The 16915-nt window shown below is 42.4% G+C and overlaps 1 protein-coding gene across 2 annotated transcripts in view; it reads left to right on the top strand.

The window, feature by feature from the left end:
- The window catches only part of AOAH (acyloxyacyl hydrolase), a 257138-nt gene that overhangs the window by 92296 nt on the left and 147927 nt on the right, over positions 1 to 16915 (top strand). For both annotated transcript variants that reach the window (XM_049893390.1, XM_049893392.1), the window contains 2 exons: positions 6275 to 6334; positions 13947 to 14017. In XM_049893390.1, the coding sequence (XP_049749347.1) occupies positions 6275 to 6334; positions 13947 to 14017 (131 nt within the window). The remainder of the gene's footprint in view (positions 1 to 6274; positions 6335 to 13946; positions 14018 to 16915) is intronic.

Below are 16915 nucleotides of genomic sequence, written 5' to 3'. Positions count from 1 at the left end.
AATGTTTTAGAAATGACCATCTAAATGGTATTCTTTACCACAGAATGGCTAAAGTCATGAATATGCTACTCTACATTGTGGTTCTTGCAGAGAGGGATTTAGTTCATCATTTCCCATATTTTTTAATTAAAAAAAATTTTTTTTCTAGCACACCTATTAACATCTCCCAATCAGGGTTACAAGCATTAGTTTTGTGCTAAGCAGGTCTAAACTGAATCTTATCTGTGCCACTTTTTGGCTCTGTGACTTTGAACAAATTATCTGTCCAGTCTAAGCCTCAGTTTACCTAATCTATAAAATAGAGATAATAGTAACTAATGTAATAAATAGGGTTGTGGCAAGGATTAAATGAAATAATTTTGGAAAGCACTTAGTTCCATGTAAACAAAATAAATAAATAAATAAATAAGCAAACTACTGTCTTCAAGTTGATTCCGACTCATAGTGACCCTACAGGACAAAGTAGAACTGCCCTGTAGGGTTTCCAAGGAGCAGCTGGTGAATTCAAACTGCTGACCTTTTGGTTAGCAGCCATAGCTCTTAACCACTGCACCAAGTAAATGATAGCTTCTGTTGCTGTTGTATTTATTGCTTTAGTAATACATCACAGCTACAGTCTTGTCGTAAATAACATCAAACCATAGGCTCTTAGAGTCAGAAAAAATCAAGGTAACTTAGTCACATGTCCCATCCGATGCTGGATTCCATCCCTCTAGTCAATGAATTCAGCTCTGGTCCACCCAACCAAGGTTAAAACATGTCCAATGACAAGAATTTCCGAGCCCATTCTACTGCTTTAAGGAGGAAGTTCAAAGTTCTTACATGAAACAAGGCTCTTCATGTTCTCATCCTTGGTACTTCTCCACACAGCCTGGTTTATTTCCATCCCCCACATTGTTGGCTCCAGCCCTACCAAAGCCCTCACAGGTGCCTGAACACACAGGGCTCTGCTGGCTTCGCACACGCTGCTCCATCTGCAGGAAAACCTCTCTACTGACTGTTCTAGGTTGTGTTCTCTGGGAAGCAAAATCAAGTCAGAGATTAGCATGCAAGAATTTACTGTGACGTGCCCAAGGGATCAGCACCCGTGGGGGAAGGAAAGGAAGCAGGATTGGATAGAGGGAGAAGTTGGTCTGTGATGAACCTTCAGAGTTGTTCCAGTTGAGGACAGTGGGCCAGGTCATTATCCCCCAACATTAACCAGTCATTGAATGTGGGTGGCTCCAGGAAGGTGAGTATAAATGTGGGCAGGGCAGCTCTACTCAGCCACAGTGGGCTGACAGCTGCCCCGTGTCTCCCCAGCAGTGGGGATAAATTCCTGAAGGGAGGCCTGAGTGGCACATCACAGCTTCTACTACCAATACTCACCCCCTTTTTGCATTCTAGCTCCTGCTCATCCTGTCCTTCAGGTATCTATATAGATGCCTCCTCCTCTAGGAAGCTTCCTGGGCCCCTTTCTACCACCCCCACCCCGACGCACACCTTGATTCAGTTTCCTTCCTGAATGTTAGTAAGTGTTCTGAGAGTGCCCTGTGCTCACACACCTACTTAACATTTTCCACGTCATATTCTAAACACATGTTGCTGTCAGTTTTCCCTCCCAGCTTATAAAACCCTTGATAGGAAAGTTCACGTCTCATTCTCTTTCATCTCACCAACATACACTTCATGACACAACATAGACATTCAATAAGTGTTTGTGAAAGGAATGAGTGGAAAGAAGGATTGCACAAGGAAATGGCTGTAAATGAATGACTATTTTTTTCTCCTTACATTACCAATTATATGCTGGCTATCATGTTTGTGTCCTTGGTTACATAATTCTCCACACAAGTGCATGGCTTCTTGAATACAGAGACATTCTTCTCCCCTATCTAATTTTTTGCATTAAACCACCCACATTCCACTTGAGTTCCATGTGCCATTCCCTAAGCCTTGGTGAAACCTCATAGGTCATATTTTCTTGGTTGTATTAAAATTTCAGTCATTCTTAGAAAGCAATGGGGCAATGGTGGGAAACATGCTGTAGTCCAGAGACTTGAGAACCAGTCTTTGTTCTGCAAGCAGACCCGCCTGATTAAATTATGCCACTTCTCTGTGCCTCAGTTTTCTCATTTGTAAAGTGGTAAAAATAATACTTTCTTCTCAAAGTGAGTTTCAGGATCATTGAAAAATCGCATACATTTGTATAAGCTGATGTTAAAATTATTGTAATCTTTCTAACTGTGTATTGGTAACATAGCCTGAAATAACCATAGTGATTATAGTTAACACTAATCTCAAGCTTACTATATGTTAGGCAGTCTTCTAAGAACTCTATAAGTACTATCTTGTTCAATTCTCACACCATGCTATTATCATCCCCATTTTACAGACAGGGAATCTGAGGCTCAAGGTGCTTAAGTAACTGGTTGAAGGCCACAATCCTGAAAAAGCCAGGATTTAAACCTCTAAACACTCTCAAGTCCCAGTTCACTTTAAATGGGGAATAACAATGGAGACCATGATTTAGGAATAAATATTTAAAGGGTCTCCATGGAAGATGGAAGTTTCACCCAGAACCAAACTCCTAACGTTATTAGGCCACTATCTCCCTTTTGCTTGAGCTCCCATCTGGCTAATGCTTGACAGGGTACAATCCCTACCAGGGCACACCTTTGACCAAGAAACTGATAGCAATGATAGCGCTTGGCCCTTGATCTTCCATCATCCAAACTACTCGGAGTCCAGGGTTGAGAACTACTATTGCCCTGGAGAATGAAAGCAGTCAGTAGTCACCAAGCATCTCCTCTTATCTGAAGACTTCAGGCTTGCTCTACTTTGGATGAACACTTAAACCATTCCAGACAAAAATGTTTTAGCGAGCCGCCAGGGGTGTATGCTACTGTGTATCCTGATGATCAAGGAAAGGGTTGCCCTCTCCCCTTTTGCACACTGCTAAGGCACATGTCATGCTGTCCTGGGCCATTTTCCAAGTTCTTAAGTAAAAAAATTCCAGTATAGATATCCATGGCTGAGGGCTTATATCTCTATGAACCTGTAATGGTGGGTTTCTTGTGAAGATACTATATAATTAGACTCTGGATAGGATTTGAAGCTGGAATAAAGAAACATGACAACCCAAGGGAGAAAGTAATACGAATTTGAAAAGATTTGACCGTAACAAATTGCAGGATCAAATGAATGCTTCCAGAACCAAGCCCTTCACTGCTCATAGAGAATCTGCTTAGGCCTTCAAATGATTGCTTTAGCTGAGTCGTAAGCACTGTTTTGGCTTCCAACCAGAGAGCTTTATATCCAGCTCACAATCCGTTTCCAAACTTCTTCTCCAACCACTCGTTAGAATAGCACTCTCCATTCTGAAGTTTTAATTTTTAAGAAGATGGAAAAGTCATCCTCATGCTTTAGAAACAGACTTGACATAAAATTGCCAGCAATGAAAAGATTACCAGGAAGGGAATTATCTTCATTTTTTACATTGCTTGAAATTTTCCCCCTGCATTTGTTATTAAGACAAACAAATTAACTTTTTCAAATGTCTTTGAGTCCTTACATCCATTTTCTTCTGTGGAAAACAAAACAAAAAAAAAAAAGAGCAGGACTTTATTCTCTTTTTTATATTGTTATGAGTGCATGTTGAATTAGTAACTATGGGAGAGTGCGGCGTTTGGTCTTTTTTCAGTTTTAATTTTCGTAACTTTCGTTACCAAACGTAACACACTCTTGCTCAAAAACTCCACAGCCAACAGCTACCTTTGGAATAAAGACCAAACTTCTATCATGATGACATTCAAGTCCTTCCACTCTTTAACCATCACCTGCTTTCCCAGGCTTCTCTCCTCTGCTTCCCTTCATGTAGCCAGAAGGTCTGAATTGTTCACTTCATTGTTGCCCAACTGTTGCATCTCCAAACCCTTACTTCTGATGTCCCTTCTGCCTAAGATATTCTTTCCCTTCCACCCACTTCTAACTGTTGAAATCTTAATTCTTTCAAAGGTCAGCACAAGAGTTTCTTCCTCCCGAAGCCTCTTCTATTTTCTCTCTCCTGTTTTTCCCAGTAGAGATTTCCTTTTCTCTATATTCTTTATGGAGCCCTGGTGGCACAGGGTTGAGCGGTTGGCTGCCAATCAAAAGGTTGGCAGTTCAAATCCACCAGCTGCTCTTTGGAAACCCTATGGGGCAGTTCTACTCTGTCCTATAGAGCCACTGTGAGTTGGAATCAACTTGATGACAATGAGTTAATGGGGACATATTCTTCACATTTTTTATTTTAATAAACTCACATGTATACCTTTTTTATTTTCCCACTAAATGTTAAGCTCTTTACAGATGAGAATGGTAGCAGTTATAGTTGATTCTCGTTATTCACATATTCCATATTTGTGAAGTCATCTACTCACTAAAATGTATTTATGACTCCAAAATCAATAGTCACTACACTTTCATGGTCATCTGCAGACATGCACAGAATGGTGAAAAATTTAAGTTGCCAGATGTGCACATTTCCTGCTGAGGTTGAACAAGGTGACACTCTGCCTTCTTGTTACAACTCTTACACAGTAAAAAAGTGTCCTTTTTGCAACCTACTTAGGACCACATTTTCGTACTTTCTCTTGGTGATTTCACTAGTACTCAAGTATAGTGCTGGTATTGTCTAGTGACCCTATGAGCAAGATGGCTGTGATATGCCTTACAGAGAAAATATGTATGTTAGATAGCTTCATTCAGGCATGAGTTACAGTGCTATTGGCCATGAGTTCAACGTAAATGAATCAATACGGTACATCCAGAAAAAGGAAAAGGAAATTCATTAATCTGTATATGAGACCACTCTGGAAAGTGCTAAAGCAGTAACTGTAGAGTGTGATGAAGCTCTGGAAGAGTGGAGAAATTTATGGATTCATGAGATGATGATCAATAAAAAAAATTGCAGTGGACAGCATTGTTGTGAGGTGGAAAGCCAAAGAAATTTCGTATCCCATTTTCCAAGGTCAGGAAAATGTTAAACCTTTCTTGGCTAGTGTTTTACTTTAAGAGCTACTGGATATAATTAATTATTTGCAACAAATACATAAAGAACATAACAACATCAAATAATGAGAATTTACTGTACATGTGCACTGAGTGGAGGAAAAAAGGTTTGCGCACCTCTAGGATCACCTTCCTCCAATCCCTCCTACAAACGTACGAACACAGTGGTCCTTGGAGCGTCCTAGCTATGTTGTTGATGTTATTAGTTGCCGTCATGTCAGCTCCCGTCTCATGGCAAGCCCATGCACAATGAAAAGAAATGCTGCCTGGTCCTGTGCCATCCCCATGATTGGTTGTGAATCAGACCATATGATCCATAGGGTTTTCGCTGGCTGATTTTTGAAAGTAGATGGCCAGGTCTTTCTTCTTATTCTCTCTTAGTCTGGGAGCTCTGCTGAAACCTGTTCCGCAACACAGCAACATGCAAGCCTCCACTGACAGAGGGGTGGTAGTTGCACATAAGATGTGCTGGCCAGGAATTGAACCCAGGTCTCCTACACGGAAAGCAAGAATTCTACCACTGAACTACCACTGCCCCTATTTCATAACGATAGTTACTGATAATCATTAGCTAACTTTTTATACTTGCAGTGTTAGAACTTGGCAGATGCACTTAGATGCTCTAGAAATGGTGGAAGGAGAACAGGGGACATTTAACCAGGAGAAGAGGTGGTGAATGAGAGATGGAGTGTGAGCACAAATGGCAGCCATCAACTGTTCCTCAGCTCCGTCTATGACCTGCTGCTGCAGCATGAGACACCGAAGGGGGCTGTTAACAGTTTCCTGCTGATGACAACTTTCAGACAAAAGTACAAGTTGCTTAAGGAGATCTGTGTAGCATAGCAGTTAGAAAGGCAGAAGTTCAAATTGCATCTTTGCCAGACACTAGCTATATGATTTGGGGCCAGTGTTTTAGCTTTCCTGCATCTTAATTTTTTCATCTGTCAAATGGTTATACCCTCAAGGCTGTTGTGGAGATTAAATAGAATAATGTTTATAAAGCACTTAGCACAGCGTCTGACAGAGAGTAAAGCCTTTAGTAAAGGTAGTTATTAACATGGAATTGCCTTCTTGTGAGTTATTTTATCACAAATTTATTTAAAAAATGTCTTTATTGCAAACTTAACCTATTGCCATTGAGTCGATTGCAAACTTAAGGACTTTTAAAATCCTAATATTAGAATAGACATAGAAAGAAAAGATGGGATGCAAGTTGTAATATTGTCTAACTCTGTTTTGGCAGGTGGCGTGGAAATTTACACTAAAGAAGGCAAGACACATTATCGAGAAATCCCAGACTCTGGTAAGCAATCAGCAGGTGGAATGCCAGCCTCTTCCTTGGGCTGCTCACCTCTTGCTGGCCCTGTCCTTACACTCCAAAGGCCAAGGGCCAGGCCCAGTGGAAGCCTACAACACCCCTTAGTTGCATTCGGATTGAAAGAGTAATGTGAGCTCCCTCCCCCTTTTTCTCCTGCCTTCTCTCTATAGCAGGGTTTCTCTACCTCGGCACTATCGACATTTGGGGCTGGATAATTCTTTGAAGTAGGGGCTCTTCTGTGCATTTGTAGGGTGTTTAGCAGCATCCCTTGTCTCTACCCATTAGATGCCGGTAGCACCACCCACTCCGTTCCCAGTAGTAACAACCAAAACTGTCTCCTGGTGCTGCCAAATGCCCCAATGCAACGAAATCACCCCCAGTGGAGAACCACTGCTCTCCAGGAAACCATTTTAGAGGAGACCACATTCTTTTGCTCCTCCGTTTCCTAGAAATGTGACCTGAAGCAAGGTGCTCGACCTCCACGAGCCTCGGCTTTCTCTTCTGTATAAAGGGAACAACGATAGTGCCTTGCTCACTGCACTGATGTGAGGATCAATAGAGAGAACATGTGCAAAGCACCTGGTATCATACCTGGGACTCACCAGGTGCTCAGTAAATGTTTGTTAAGACATCACCATTGATTGGAAAGATTTGGAAGAGGAGAGCAAGAAGGGTTGCACAACACGAAGAACGGAATCAAAGTCACTGAATTGTACATGTAGAAATTGTTGTGTTGCGTATGTTTTGTTATACATATTTTCAGCAAAATTAAAAAAGGAAACAAAACCACCATTATTCTTCTTCTCATCTCCTTTGTCCTATCTGTAATGATAATTTTATTCAACACATACAATATTTAAAACCAAACAAAACCCACTGCTGTCAAGCCAACACCAACTCACTGAGACCCTATAGGACAGAATAGAACTGTCCCATAGGATTTCCAAAGCTGTGAACCTTTACAGAAGCAGGCTGCTCTATCTTTCTCCTGCAAAGCAGTGGTGGGTTCAAACAGCCAGCCTTTAGGCTGGTAGCCGAGCACTTAACCACTGTGGCACGTGGGTTCCTTCAAATAAATGATCACAGAATCAAGTATTTACTTAGGTTCTACTATAAATCAGCCCCACTTGAAAAGGAATCAGAAAAGTAGACCTTTAAAGAGCAGCATCATCCTCGATGGACGCTAAAGATCTGCCAGGCAGGAAGCATTGGGCAGAGCTGAGAGGGCATAAACCTTGTCCCTGGCTTCTGTCTGCTGGCCCAGCTCATGCTCATTCTGATGCAATGCGTGTACAGTAGTAGTGCTTTAGAAACATGGAAATAGAGGGGAGAAAAATCTTTCATTGCTAGGGTTGTTCAATGTAGCAAATAAAAATGTAAGATGCCCGGTTAAATTTGAATTTCAAATAAACAATGAATAATTTTTTCATACACGTATGTCCAGTGCAATATTTTATCTGGTGACCTGACGCATGGGGGACATAGAGGTTTTGATCTATAAGACAATACAAGTTGAATGGCAACACGCTAGGCATTTCTAAACGACCAATCGATCACAATGTCTGCATCGCCAATCAGTATCTGATTCAGTGAATAATTAACAGCCAACAGGAGCCAGTTGAGCTAACCTACTTAAGTCGTTGAACAAGAAACAGAAATGCCATTTGAAACCTTTAACCACCGCCTTCGGAGCTCTGAGTAGAAATGGAAAACAACACAATTCTTCTTTTATTCTCCTCAGCGTGGGTCTAAAAACCCATTCTTGGGGCATTGTTTACTTTGCTATCACGAACTGCCTTCGCATTAACTCAAAAGCTAATTAGGATTTTACAATTTTTTATTTCTGTCACCAGCATTACAAGCTTAATTCATGTGGCAGGGTTCCAATAATTCCTTAAGAGAAGCCCACCCTCCTCCAAAAAAAATTACCCAACAATTCAACAATAAAAAACTCCTCAAAAATCTCCCTCAATTTGGTCTTAAAAGCCTGTGAGTAGCCATCCAAGACGCTCCACTGGTCTAACCCCATTGGGAGCAAGGGAGAATGAAGAAAACTAAAGACACAAGGGAAAGATTAGTCCAAAGAACTGATGGACCACAACTACCACAGCCTCCACCAGACTGAGTCCAGTACAACTAGACGGTGCCCGGCTACCACCACCAACTGCTCTGACAGGGATCACAATAGAGGGTTCCGGACAGAGCTGGATAAAAATGTAGAACAAAATTCTAACTCACAAAAAAAGACCAAACTTACTGGCCTGGCAGAGACTGGAGAAACCCTGAGAGTATAGCTCCCAGACAACTTTAAGCTCAGCAATGGAATCAGTTCTGAGGTTCACCCTTCAGCCAAAGATTAGACAGGCCCATAAAATGAAATGAAACTACAGGGGCACACCAGCTCACGGTCAAGGACTTGGAGGCAGAAGGGGACAGGAAGGCTGGTAATACAGAACCCAAGGTCAAGAAGGGAGAGTGTCGACATGTGGGTTGGTAACCAATGTGATAAAACAGTATGTGTACTAACTCTTCAATGAGAAGCTAATTTGTTCTGTAAACCTTCATCTAAAGTACAATTTTTTTTTTAAAGTTTTAAAAAAAAAACTCCCCCAATTTATTTACTTTCCAGATTAAAGCTATCAAGGGAAAAATAATCAGAAAATGCAAATAAGTATCACTGAAAAATACCCAGAGAATACTGATTGCAATTAATTTCATTGTGATGGCTGAGGGAACTACAAACCCAGCCAGAACTCAAAAAGAAACACACTTTTTGTCCAGTTGCCATCAAGTGGACTTCAACTCATGGCAACCCCATGTGTGTCTCAGCAGAACTATGCTCCATAGGGTTTTCAATGGCTGCTTTTCTTTTCTGAAGTAGATCACCAGGCCTTTCTTCCGAGGTGCCTCTGGGTGGACTCAAACTAACATGTTATCTGTTTACACCGCCCAGACTACAAGAAGCACATACTAGGTTGTGTATTATTTCAATACAGGTTATCAGACTTGGAGAATCCAGACTGGAGAAAGTTACACATCATCAAAGAGAATCAAATGTTCAAAAAAAGAGCTGGGTTTCAATGAGGCTGTAAAAGTCTTTTCACAAAGACTTTTAATGGGTCTAGCAGAGCGCTGGAAACCCTGGTGGCATAGTGGTTAAGTGCTATGGCTGCTAACCAAAAGGTCGGCAGCTCGGATCCACTAGGCACTCCTTGGAAACTCTATGGGGCAGTTCTTCTCTGTCCCATAGGGTCGCTATGAGTAGGAATCGACTCAACGGCAGTGGGTTTGGGTTTGGTTTAGCAGAGCACTGAGCATCTACAGGTTTAGAGTACCTTAGTTATGGCATCATCTTATTTAATTTTCACAAAAACTCCTACAATGAAGATGCAGTATTTTGTATCAACTCAATCTTACAGAAGAGAGCACTGAGGTTAAGTAATTTATTTGCCCATTTCCACAGCTAGTCAGTGAGAAATCTGTCAGATTCAGATCTAGCTATTTCCAAGTTTCACACCCTTTCCACTGTTAATAGCTTACAACCAGGCCTCCTAAGTGCTAAACTTTTAGGGAGCACCATTCATATCATAGGCTACGTGGATATTGGAATTATTCAGTGCACAGCCTGTGCAGCTGTACATGACAGCCCTAATCTCAAACCTGCCTGCTCAATAGAGTCATCTAGGGAATCTTTAAAAATTGCTCATGTTCAGGCCCAACCCCAGGCCAATTAAATCCATGTAATACTAACACAGAGTCCCCGAGTGGTGCAAACGGTTAACATGCTCAGCTGCTAACAGAAAGCTGGAGGTTTAAGTCCACCCAAAGGTACCTTGGAAGAAAGGCCTGGTGATCTGCTCCCAAAAAATTAGTCATTGAAAACTCTATGGAGCGCAGTTTTACTCTGAAACCCTTGGAGTCACCGTGAGTCAGAGTCGACATGACAGCAACTGACTGTTTGCGTGTTTTTAATACTAATATATGGTTAGTACTTCACCATGCAGAAATTCAGCTTCAGGTTAGCTGCGTACAGAAGAGCAGTTACCCTCCCCATTAACCTTCCATTTAGCCCACTCACGCCATTTTCCTTTATTCAAGTCCTGTTTTTTGTTCTGTATTCATTTAACATGCCGGTGTGTGAAGAGACTCAGAGATGGTAAATAGATTGCAAACTGAAGATACTACCTGACTGCTGTCCCCAGAGACAGTCAGATTTGAGACTTTCGTATGAGATGGATTAGATGTAGCCAGATGCAATATTTTAAATCTATTGCTGAGTTAATAACAGCCCACATTTTGGCTCTGTCTAGCAAAGTTCAAATTGAAAGAAAGGGGCTGGCAAACAGACAAGGAAAGACTTCTGCAATGTTGCTGTCTTCACTTCTGTTCTCTTTTGCAAGGAAATGGTTAGAAGAGGATGGCTTCTCCTGTATTGCATGGTGAGAAGATCAGATCATCGAAACCTCACTCTAAACAGGAGTTTGGAAGTGGAGAGGGAGTCCCTGGGCAAGCTGCATCATCCATTGCCCATCTCCTTGCCCCAGTTACTGCACAATGACTATCAAAGACAGCTGCAGCCTTCAGGCTGAATTTTGACAGCGAATAGCTGTGCAATCATAAAATTTTATTCCGTTGGACCTCTTGTATAGTAACTATAAGGCTGTCCATATCTTTTTTTTTTTTTTAATGTATTGGTCATCATCAGTGGTAAAATTGACTTTGCTATTAGGTTAATTATACCAAGGCCTTCAGACTAAAGTAAATATTTTTTAAAAGTAGCCTAAACCTTCAAATGCAACCTGATTTCTGACTCTAGGTCTCAGAATGTGTCTATACTTCCAACTATTACCAATGGCGTGGTATAATTTTGTGCTGGTGTTTGTTTTATGAGGTGTCTAGAGTCCCAGGTCTCAATCAGTCACCAAGTCTCTGGAATCAACTTCTCAACACCCCTCCTTTTTACCATTCACCCTGTTTGCCATAGTGATTCTCAACTAGTGCGGATTTTGTCCCCCAGGGGAAATTTAGCAATGGAGACATTTCCGTGCTACAGACATCTAGTGGGTAGACGTCAGGGATGCCGCTCAGCATCCGACAGTACACGGGGGAGCCCCCACAACAAAGTCTTAAAAAAAAATAATCGCCGTCAAGCCGATTCTGACTCATGGCGGCCCCGTGTGTGCTTAGCAGAACTGCACTCCATAGGGTTTTCAAGGCCATGACCTTTCAGAAGCAGATCGTCAGGGCTTTCTTCCAAGGCGCCTCTGAGTGAGTTCAAAACACCAGCCTTTTGTATAGTAGTCGTCATGGATTGAATTGTGTCCCCCAAAAATATGTGTCAACTTGGTTAGACCATGATTCCCAGTATTGTGTGGTTGTTGTCCATTTTGTGATTATAATTTTAAATTAAAGAGGATTAGGGTAAGAATGTAATAACCTTACCAGTTCACATCCCTGATGCAATGTAAAGGTAGTTTCCCTGGGGTGTGGCCTGCACAACTTCTTATCTCTCAAGAGATAAAGAGGAAAGGGAAGGGAACAGATAGGAGAAACCTCATACCACCAAGAAAGCAGTGCCGGGAGATGAGCACATCCTTTGGACCTGGGCTCCCTGCATGGAGAAGCTCCTAATCCAGGGGAAGATTGATGAGAAGGCTGACAGAGAGAGAAAGCCTTCCCCTGAGCTGGCGCCCTGAATTTGGGCTTTTAGCCTACTTTACTATGAGGAAATAAACTTTTCTTTGTTAAAGCCATCAACTTGTGGTATTTCCGTTATAGCAACACTAGATAACCAAGATAGTAGTCAAGTGCTTAAACATTTGCACCACCCAGAGACTCCTAACAAAGAGTTACCCACTGCTGTCAAGTTGATTCCAACTCATAGCGACCCTATAGGACAAAGTAGAACTGCCCCATAGAGTTTCCAAGGAGCACCTGGTGGATTCGAACTGCCGTCCTCCTGGTTAGGAGCCATAGCGCTTAACCACTACGCCACCAGTGTTTCCAACAAAGAGCTATCAAACAACAAATGTCAATTGTGCTGAGGTTAGAAACCCTGGGTGCCCACCATCCTCAGGATAACATGTAGTGCGTGTAGTTGTAATGGCTCCTTCCTTCCAGGGTTCACTGCGTTCCCGTGTTTCCCTAGCCACAGCCAGGACAAAGTGGCGGTCCCCTAAGACGACACACCTCACACCTCCACAGCTTCAGGAGCACTCCCTCTGCCGGGAGCCATGCTTCTCCAAACAACCTGGGGATCTTTTAAAATGCAGATTCTGATTTAGTAGGTCTGGGGTGAGGCCTGAGACTTTGCATTTCTAACAAGCTCCCAGGAGGCATCCATGCTCCTTGTCTATAGGTTGCACTTTGAGTGGCTAGGACATAGACAATGGCTCTCAAACCTTAGCAGGGGCTCCAGAGTTTTTGATTCAGTAAATCTGGGGTGAGACCCGAGAATGTGCATTTCTAACAAGTCCATGGGCTGCACTTCAAGGAACAAAGCCTCAGAGCATCTTTCTCTTTCATCTGTCCTGGTTCGCTCCTGGGTCATCACCTGCATCCTCCTCTGGATACAGAGAGACTTGCAAGTGTCTGGACCACTGCAGACATCATCAGATATCCTCAGATTGGAGATGCCCACCTAGACCCCCCCCCAGTAGACTGTAAGCCCTGTGAGGATGTCCTCCTCTGTCTCCATGCCTTGAAATATAGATGTGGGAGCTATTCAGGATTGTTCCTCTAATGCTAGTAAGCTGAACAAACATCAGTCACCAAGATCCTTAAATACCTTGCTTATATTCTGAAAAGGTTGCCGAGTCTTCTTTGCCAGGGTCAAATCATTGCCAACACCTATAATTTACTTCATAGTAACTCTTTTGGCTGGCAGGTATGGATTGTATCTTTCCTTCCATTGATAGGTGCTGGTTCCTAACTTTTCCTACCCTGTTGTCTTCTTTTTCATTTATTTGAGGAAAGTATCATGGAAATCACAATCTTCCTAAAAGCACCATTAAGTAAAAAACCAAAATTTTTATCAAATATCTACAGTTTTAGGGAAACCACTGTCTAAAATCCCTTTGCTCCTTAAGCTTGAGGAATTTGTTGGAACATCTTTTCCCTTCCCCTGGGGAAGCAGCCTTCCTTCTTCCCAAGTCCTGGATATGTCTCTTCCTTTAGTCATTTTACTTCATAATAGGATGGAATTGTTTTACTTGAAACTATTATTTATTTTCAAACCCTTTTCGATGCATTTGAAAGTAGAATGGACCACGGTGGACCAGACCCATTTGGGAAGAGATGGAGAGCAAGGGTGGCCTTGAAGGTGGGAATAGCTGCCTGGGTGAAGAAGAAGGGGCAGGGGGAGGAAAGTTCCAGGCTGAGGAACCAGCAGGAATAAAGGCAGGTGGAATGAATATTGAATATGGAGACAGGAACCAGAGGTAAATTTAGATAAATAAAATGGGGCCAGAATCTGGAGGCCCAAGGCCCAGAAATCTAGACTATGGTGCCAACAGAAGAGAAAGGACCCCTGGAAGTTGGGGGACCATTCTTTGAATTAATCAACTCTTTTTTCTTTTTTCTCTCCCCTTCTCTCCAGAAATATCCTCAAAGTAATTCCGATATTTGTTCGCTTCCATTTTTGGCCAAGATTTGTCAGGAAATTAAATCGTATGTATGCTATTCTACCTTCCTAAGTCAAGAATGTGATAATATCTTTGGTGATTACTGTTTTCTAATGACTAGCATGACCTTCAAGTTTAAAAGGCATCTTCCTAAAGGAAAAAGTGTTTCTCGCTCAAAACATAATTTGTACAGAAACTAGAAAACAAATTATCTGAGCAAATCTTTTTGGAAATATATTGAATACCAATATATTTGAATCTCAAAGTTTGATTTCTGTCCCAGGCTAGAATGTAGAATGCCATGAAACGCCCTTAGCAGGCTCTGGGCACTCCTTTGAGCCAAACTGGAAACAGCCCTTCCTTTTCATTTAAGATACAGACAAGGTCAGAAACTGATCGTGGCACAGTCTCTCTGATCAACTTTGGTGCAAGGCACTCATGAGGCTGGAAGGGACCATCTTTTCACAGAGCCCAACCTATTACCTGGAATATCTGGTCAGGCATACATGAGCAGAGCTTCCAATACAGAGACACTGTCCAGAATTCCCAGCCCTTCTGTCTCAGTTTAAAATCCCATATTCCAGCTCCATATTGAGCCTGTGGCTCTGCTAAATGTGAAAACAATCACTGTTCAAAACTGTGAGAGATGAAACAGTGTCCTGAGAGGGATTAAGAGGCAAAATAGCTTCGGTTCCACCTTCCACTGGAAAACAAAAACAAAAACAAACTAGTTGCCATCTAGTCAATTCTGACTAACAGTGACCTAATCTGTTTCAGAGTAGAACCGCTCTCCACAGGGGCTCCAATGGCCGATCTTTCTGAAGCAGGTCACCAGGACTTTCTTCTAAAGTATATCTGGGTGGATTTGAACTGCCAACCTTTCAGTTAGTAACTGAGCACTCAACTGTTTGCACCACCCAGGGAGTCCATATTTTCCACTGAACTACTAATGTGATTGCTGTTGCTACTGCAACCAGGTAAAATATTGAGGCTGTACTATGTGCAAGATGCCAACCTTTCCATTCATTGCCTCATTTAATTCTCACAACTCTGTGAGGTAGGGATTATTTTTTCCATTTCACAAAGACAGAAACTGATTCTTAGAGAAGTAACTTACCTAATGCCACCAAGGACCCAAGATACACCCCCAGGTCTCTTTGACTTCACATGTTCTTTGGGAACATCCATATTTTTGACCTCTCTGAAATGCTGTCTCCCGAGCAGTCTTTAAGAACTTGAGCCACTTAATGCCTCTGAGCCTCAGTTTCTCCATATCTAAAATGAAGATGTTGACTAAATTCTGGCCACATATTAGAATCTTCTGGGAAGTTCTTAAAATGTAGATTCCTCAGCCCAGACCTAGTGCAAGAACAGCATGTTTTCCAGAATGTTCTTAGGCTGTTGGGCTCCAGCCTGGACTTCTAATTGTCTAGACTCTCTCCAGCATTAACATTCTCATTCAAAGGCCAAACAATGGATGCCACATGTACAGGGGATGCTTCAATGACTCAAAGTAATGCTCTTTAGCTGTGAGACATACACTTAGGCCACACCAGCTGTGCTGGCCCTGTGTATTCCACTCTTGCACTCCCGCAGGCAGTTCCTATTACTTCAGCCCACTCTAGTCCAGCCTGACTCTCATGGTGGGGGTTAGACAGGAGAAAGCTCAGAGGTGGGAATCAGGCTGCACATCTGGACTGAGAGATGCCTTCCCCAAGTTACACAGTCCTTCATCTCATGAGCGTCATGGGAGCTTGAATCCATTGAGCTTCTCTAGTCTGTTTGGCAAATATCTGTGGGGAGAAGGAGGAGGCTATGATTCTGACACACATTCAGAGCCTGTATGGGCAGTAATAAAGCTTTTCCTGGTTCATTTGCTTGCATCAGGCCCTGCAAGCCAACTACGCGAAGTGCTAGCCTGGGTTCCAGAAGCAACGCCCCTTTTTTATGAGTGGAGATGGGCACCAAAGTACATCAGGACTTGGGGAGTGGAGTGGAAACATCACACAGGAAGAAGGTGCTGGGAGGCTGAAGTGCAGCCAGCTCTCCAGCCCCTATTCTGTCATGCCTAGCTCCCACTGAATTGAGACCCTGTCCCCTGTGAAGGCACAGTGGCCACCCTTCACCTTTTTGCTGGAAGCATCATTGCATTTGCTGTGTCAGTCATGGGCCAAAAAAACCAAAAGACCCCAAGTCACAACCCTCCAACTAACCACTTTTGAAAAATTGAATTCAAGAGCACCTGTGGCCAGTAATTTTCCTGGCCCAATTTAAAATGGAAATTAGTCTTTCACAAAAAAGCAGCAGCAGTGTGTTGTTCTTCTTTCTAAAAATCATTGTGCTTTGAGTATAATTTGTGTCAGATCACATTTTCAGTGCTTCATGATTTATAAAGCACGTTCAAATGCGGTCTCATCTATTCTTCAAAACAACCTGTGACTCAGTAACAAAAATGATAATTAGAACTTTTTTTTATTATTATTATTTAATTGCTTTAGCTTTACAACCTTATAAGACAGGCACCATTATTATCCCCTTTCTAAAGAGGTAATGTAATTTTCCCAAGGACACAGAGGAAATAATGGGTAAATTCGGCATTTGAACCTGGCCACCAGTTCCAAAGGCCAGGCTCATAGCCACTACACTGACCGCCCCTCAACCCTTAGTTCCACTTTTGAGATGAGCAAGTAGGTACTAGCACATTAGATGCCTGACCCGATAGCACACAGCCAGCCAGTGGTAGAGACAAGACCCTGGGTTTTTATTACATAATCTTATGATAAAATGTCCTCTATGAGGAATGCCTTCTCTTCTGTCCCTCTCCCTGCCACCCATCTCATTTGGTTTAACACCATCAAAATTCATTTGAGGTGTCCCCACTCCTGGGAAGTGTCCCAGACTAACTTCAGGTGCTTGGCTAGGCCTCCTCCGTCCTTCCAGATCA

This window comes from Elephas maximus, chromosome 8, assembly GCF_024166365.1.
Source record: "Elephas maximus indicus isolate mEleMax1 chromosome 8, mEleMax1 primary haplotype, whole genome shotgun sequence".
Lineage (NCBI taxonomy): Eukaryota > Metazoa > Chordata > Mammalia > Proboscidea > Elephantidae > Elephas > Elephas maximus.
The sequence above is the reverse complement of the archived record's forward strand: the minus strand, read 5'-3'. Positions and strand labels throughout refer to the sequence as shown.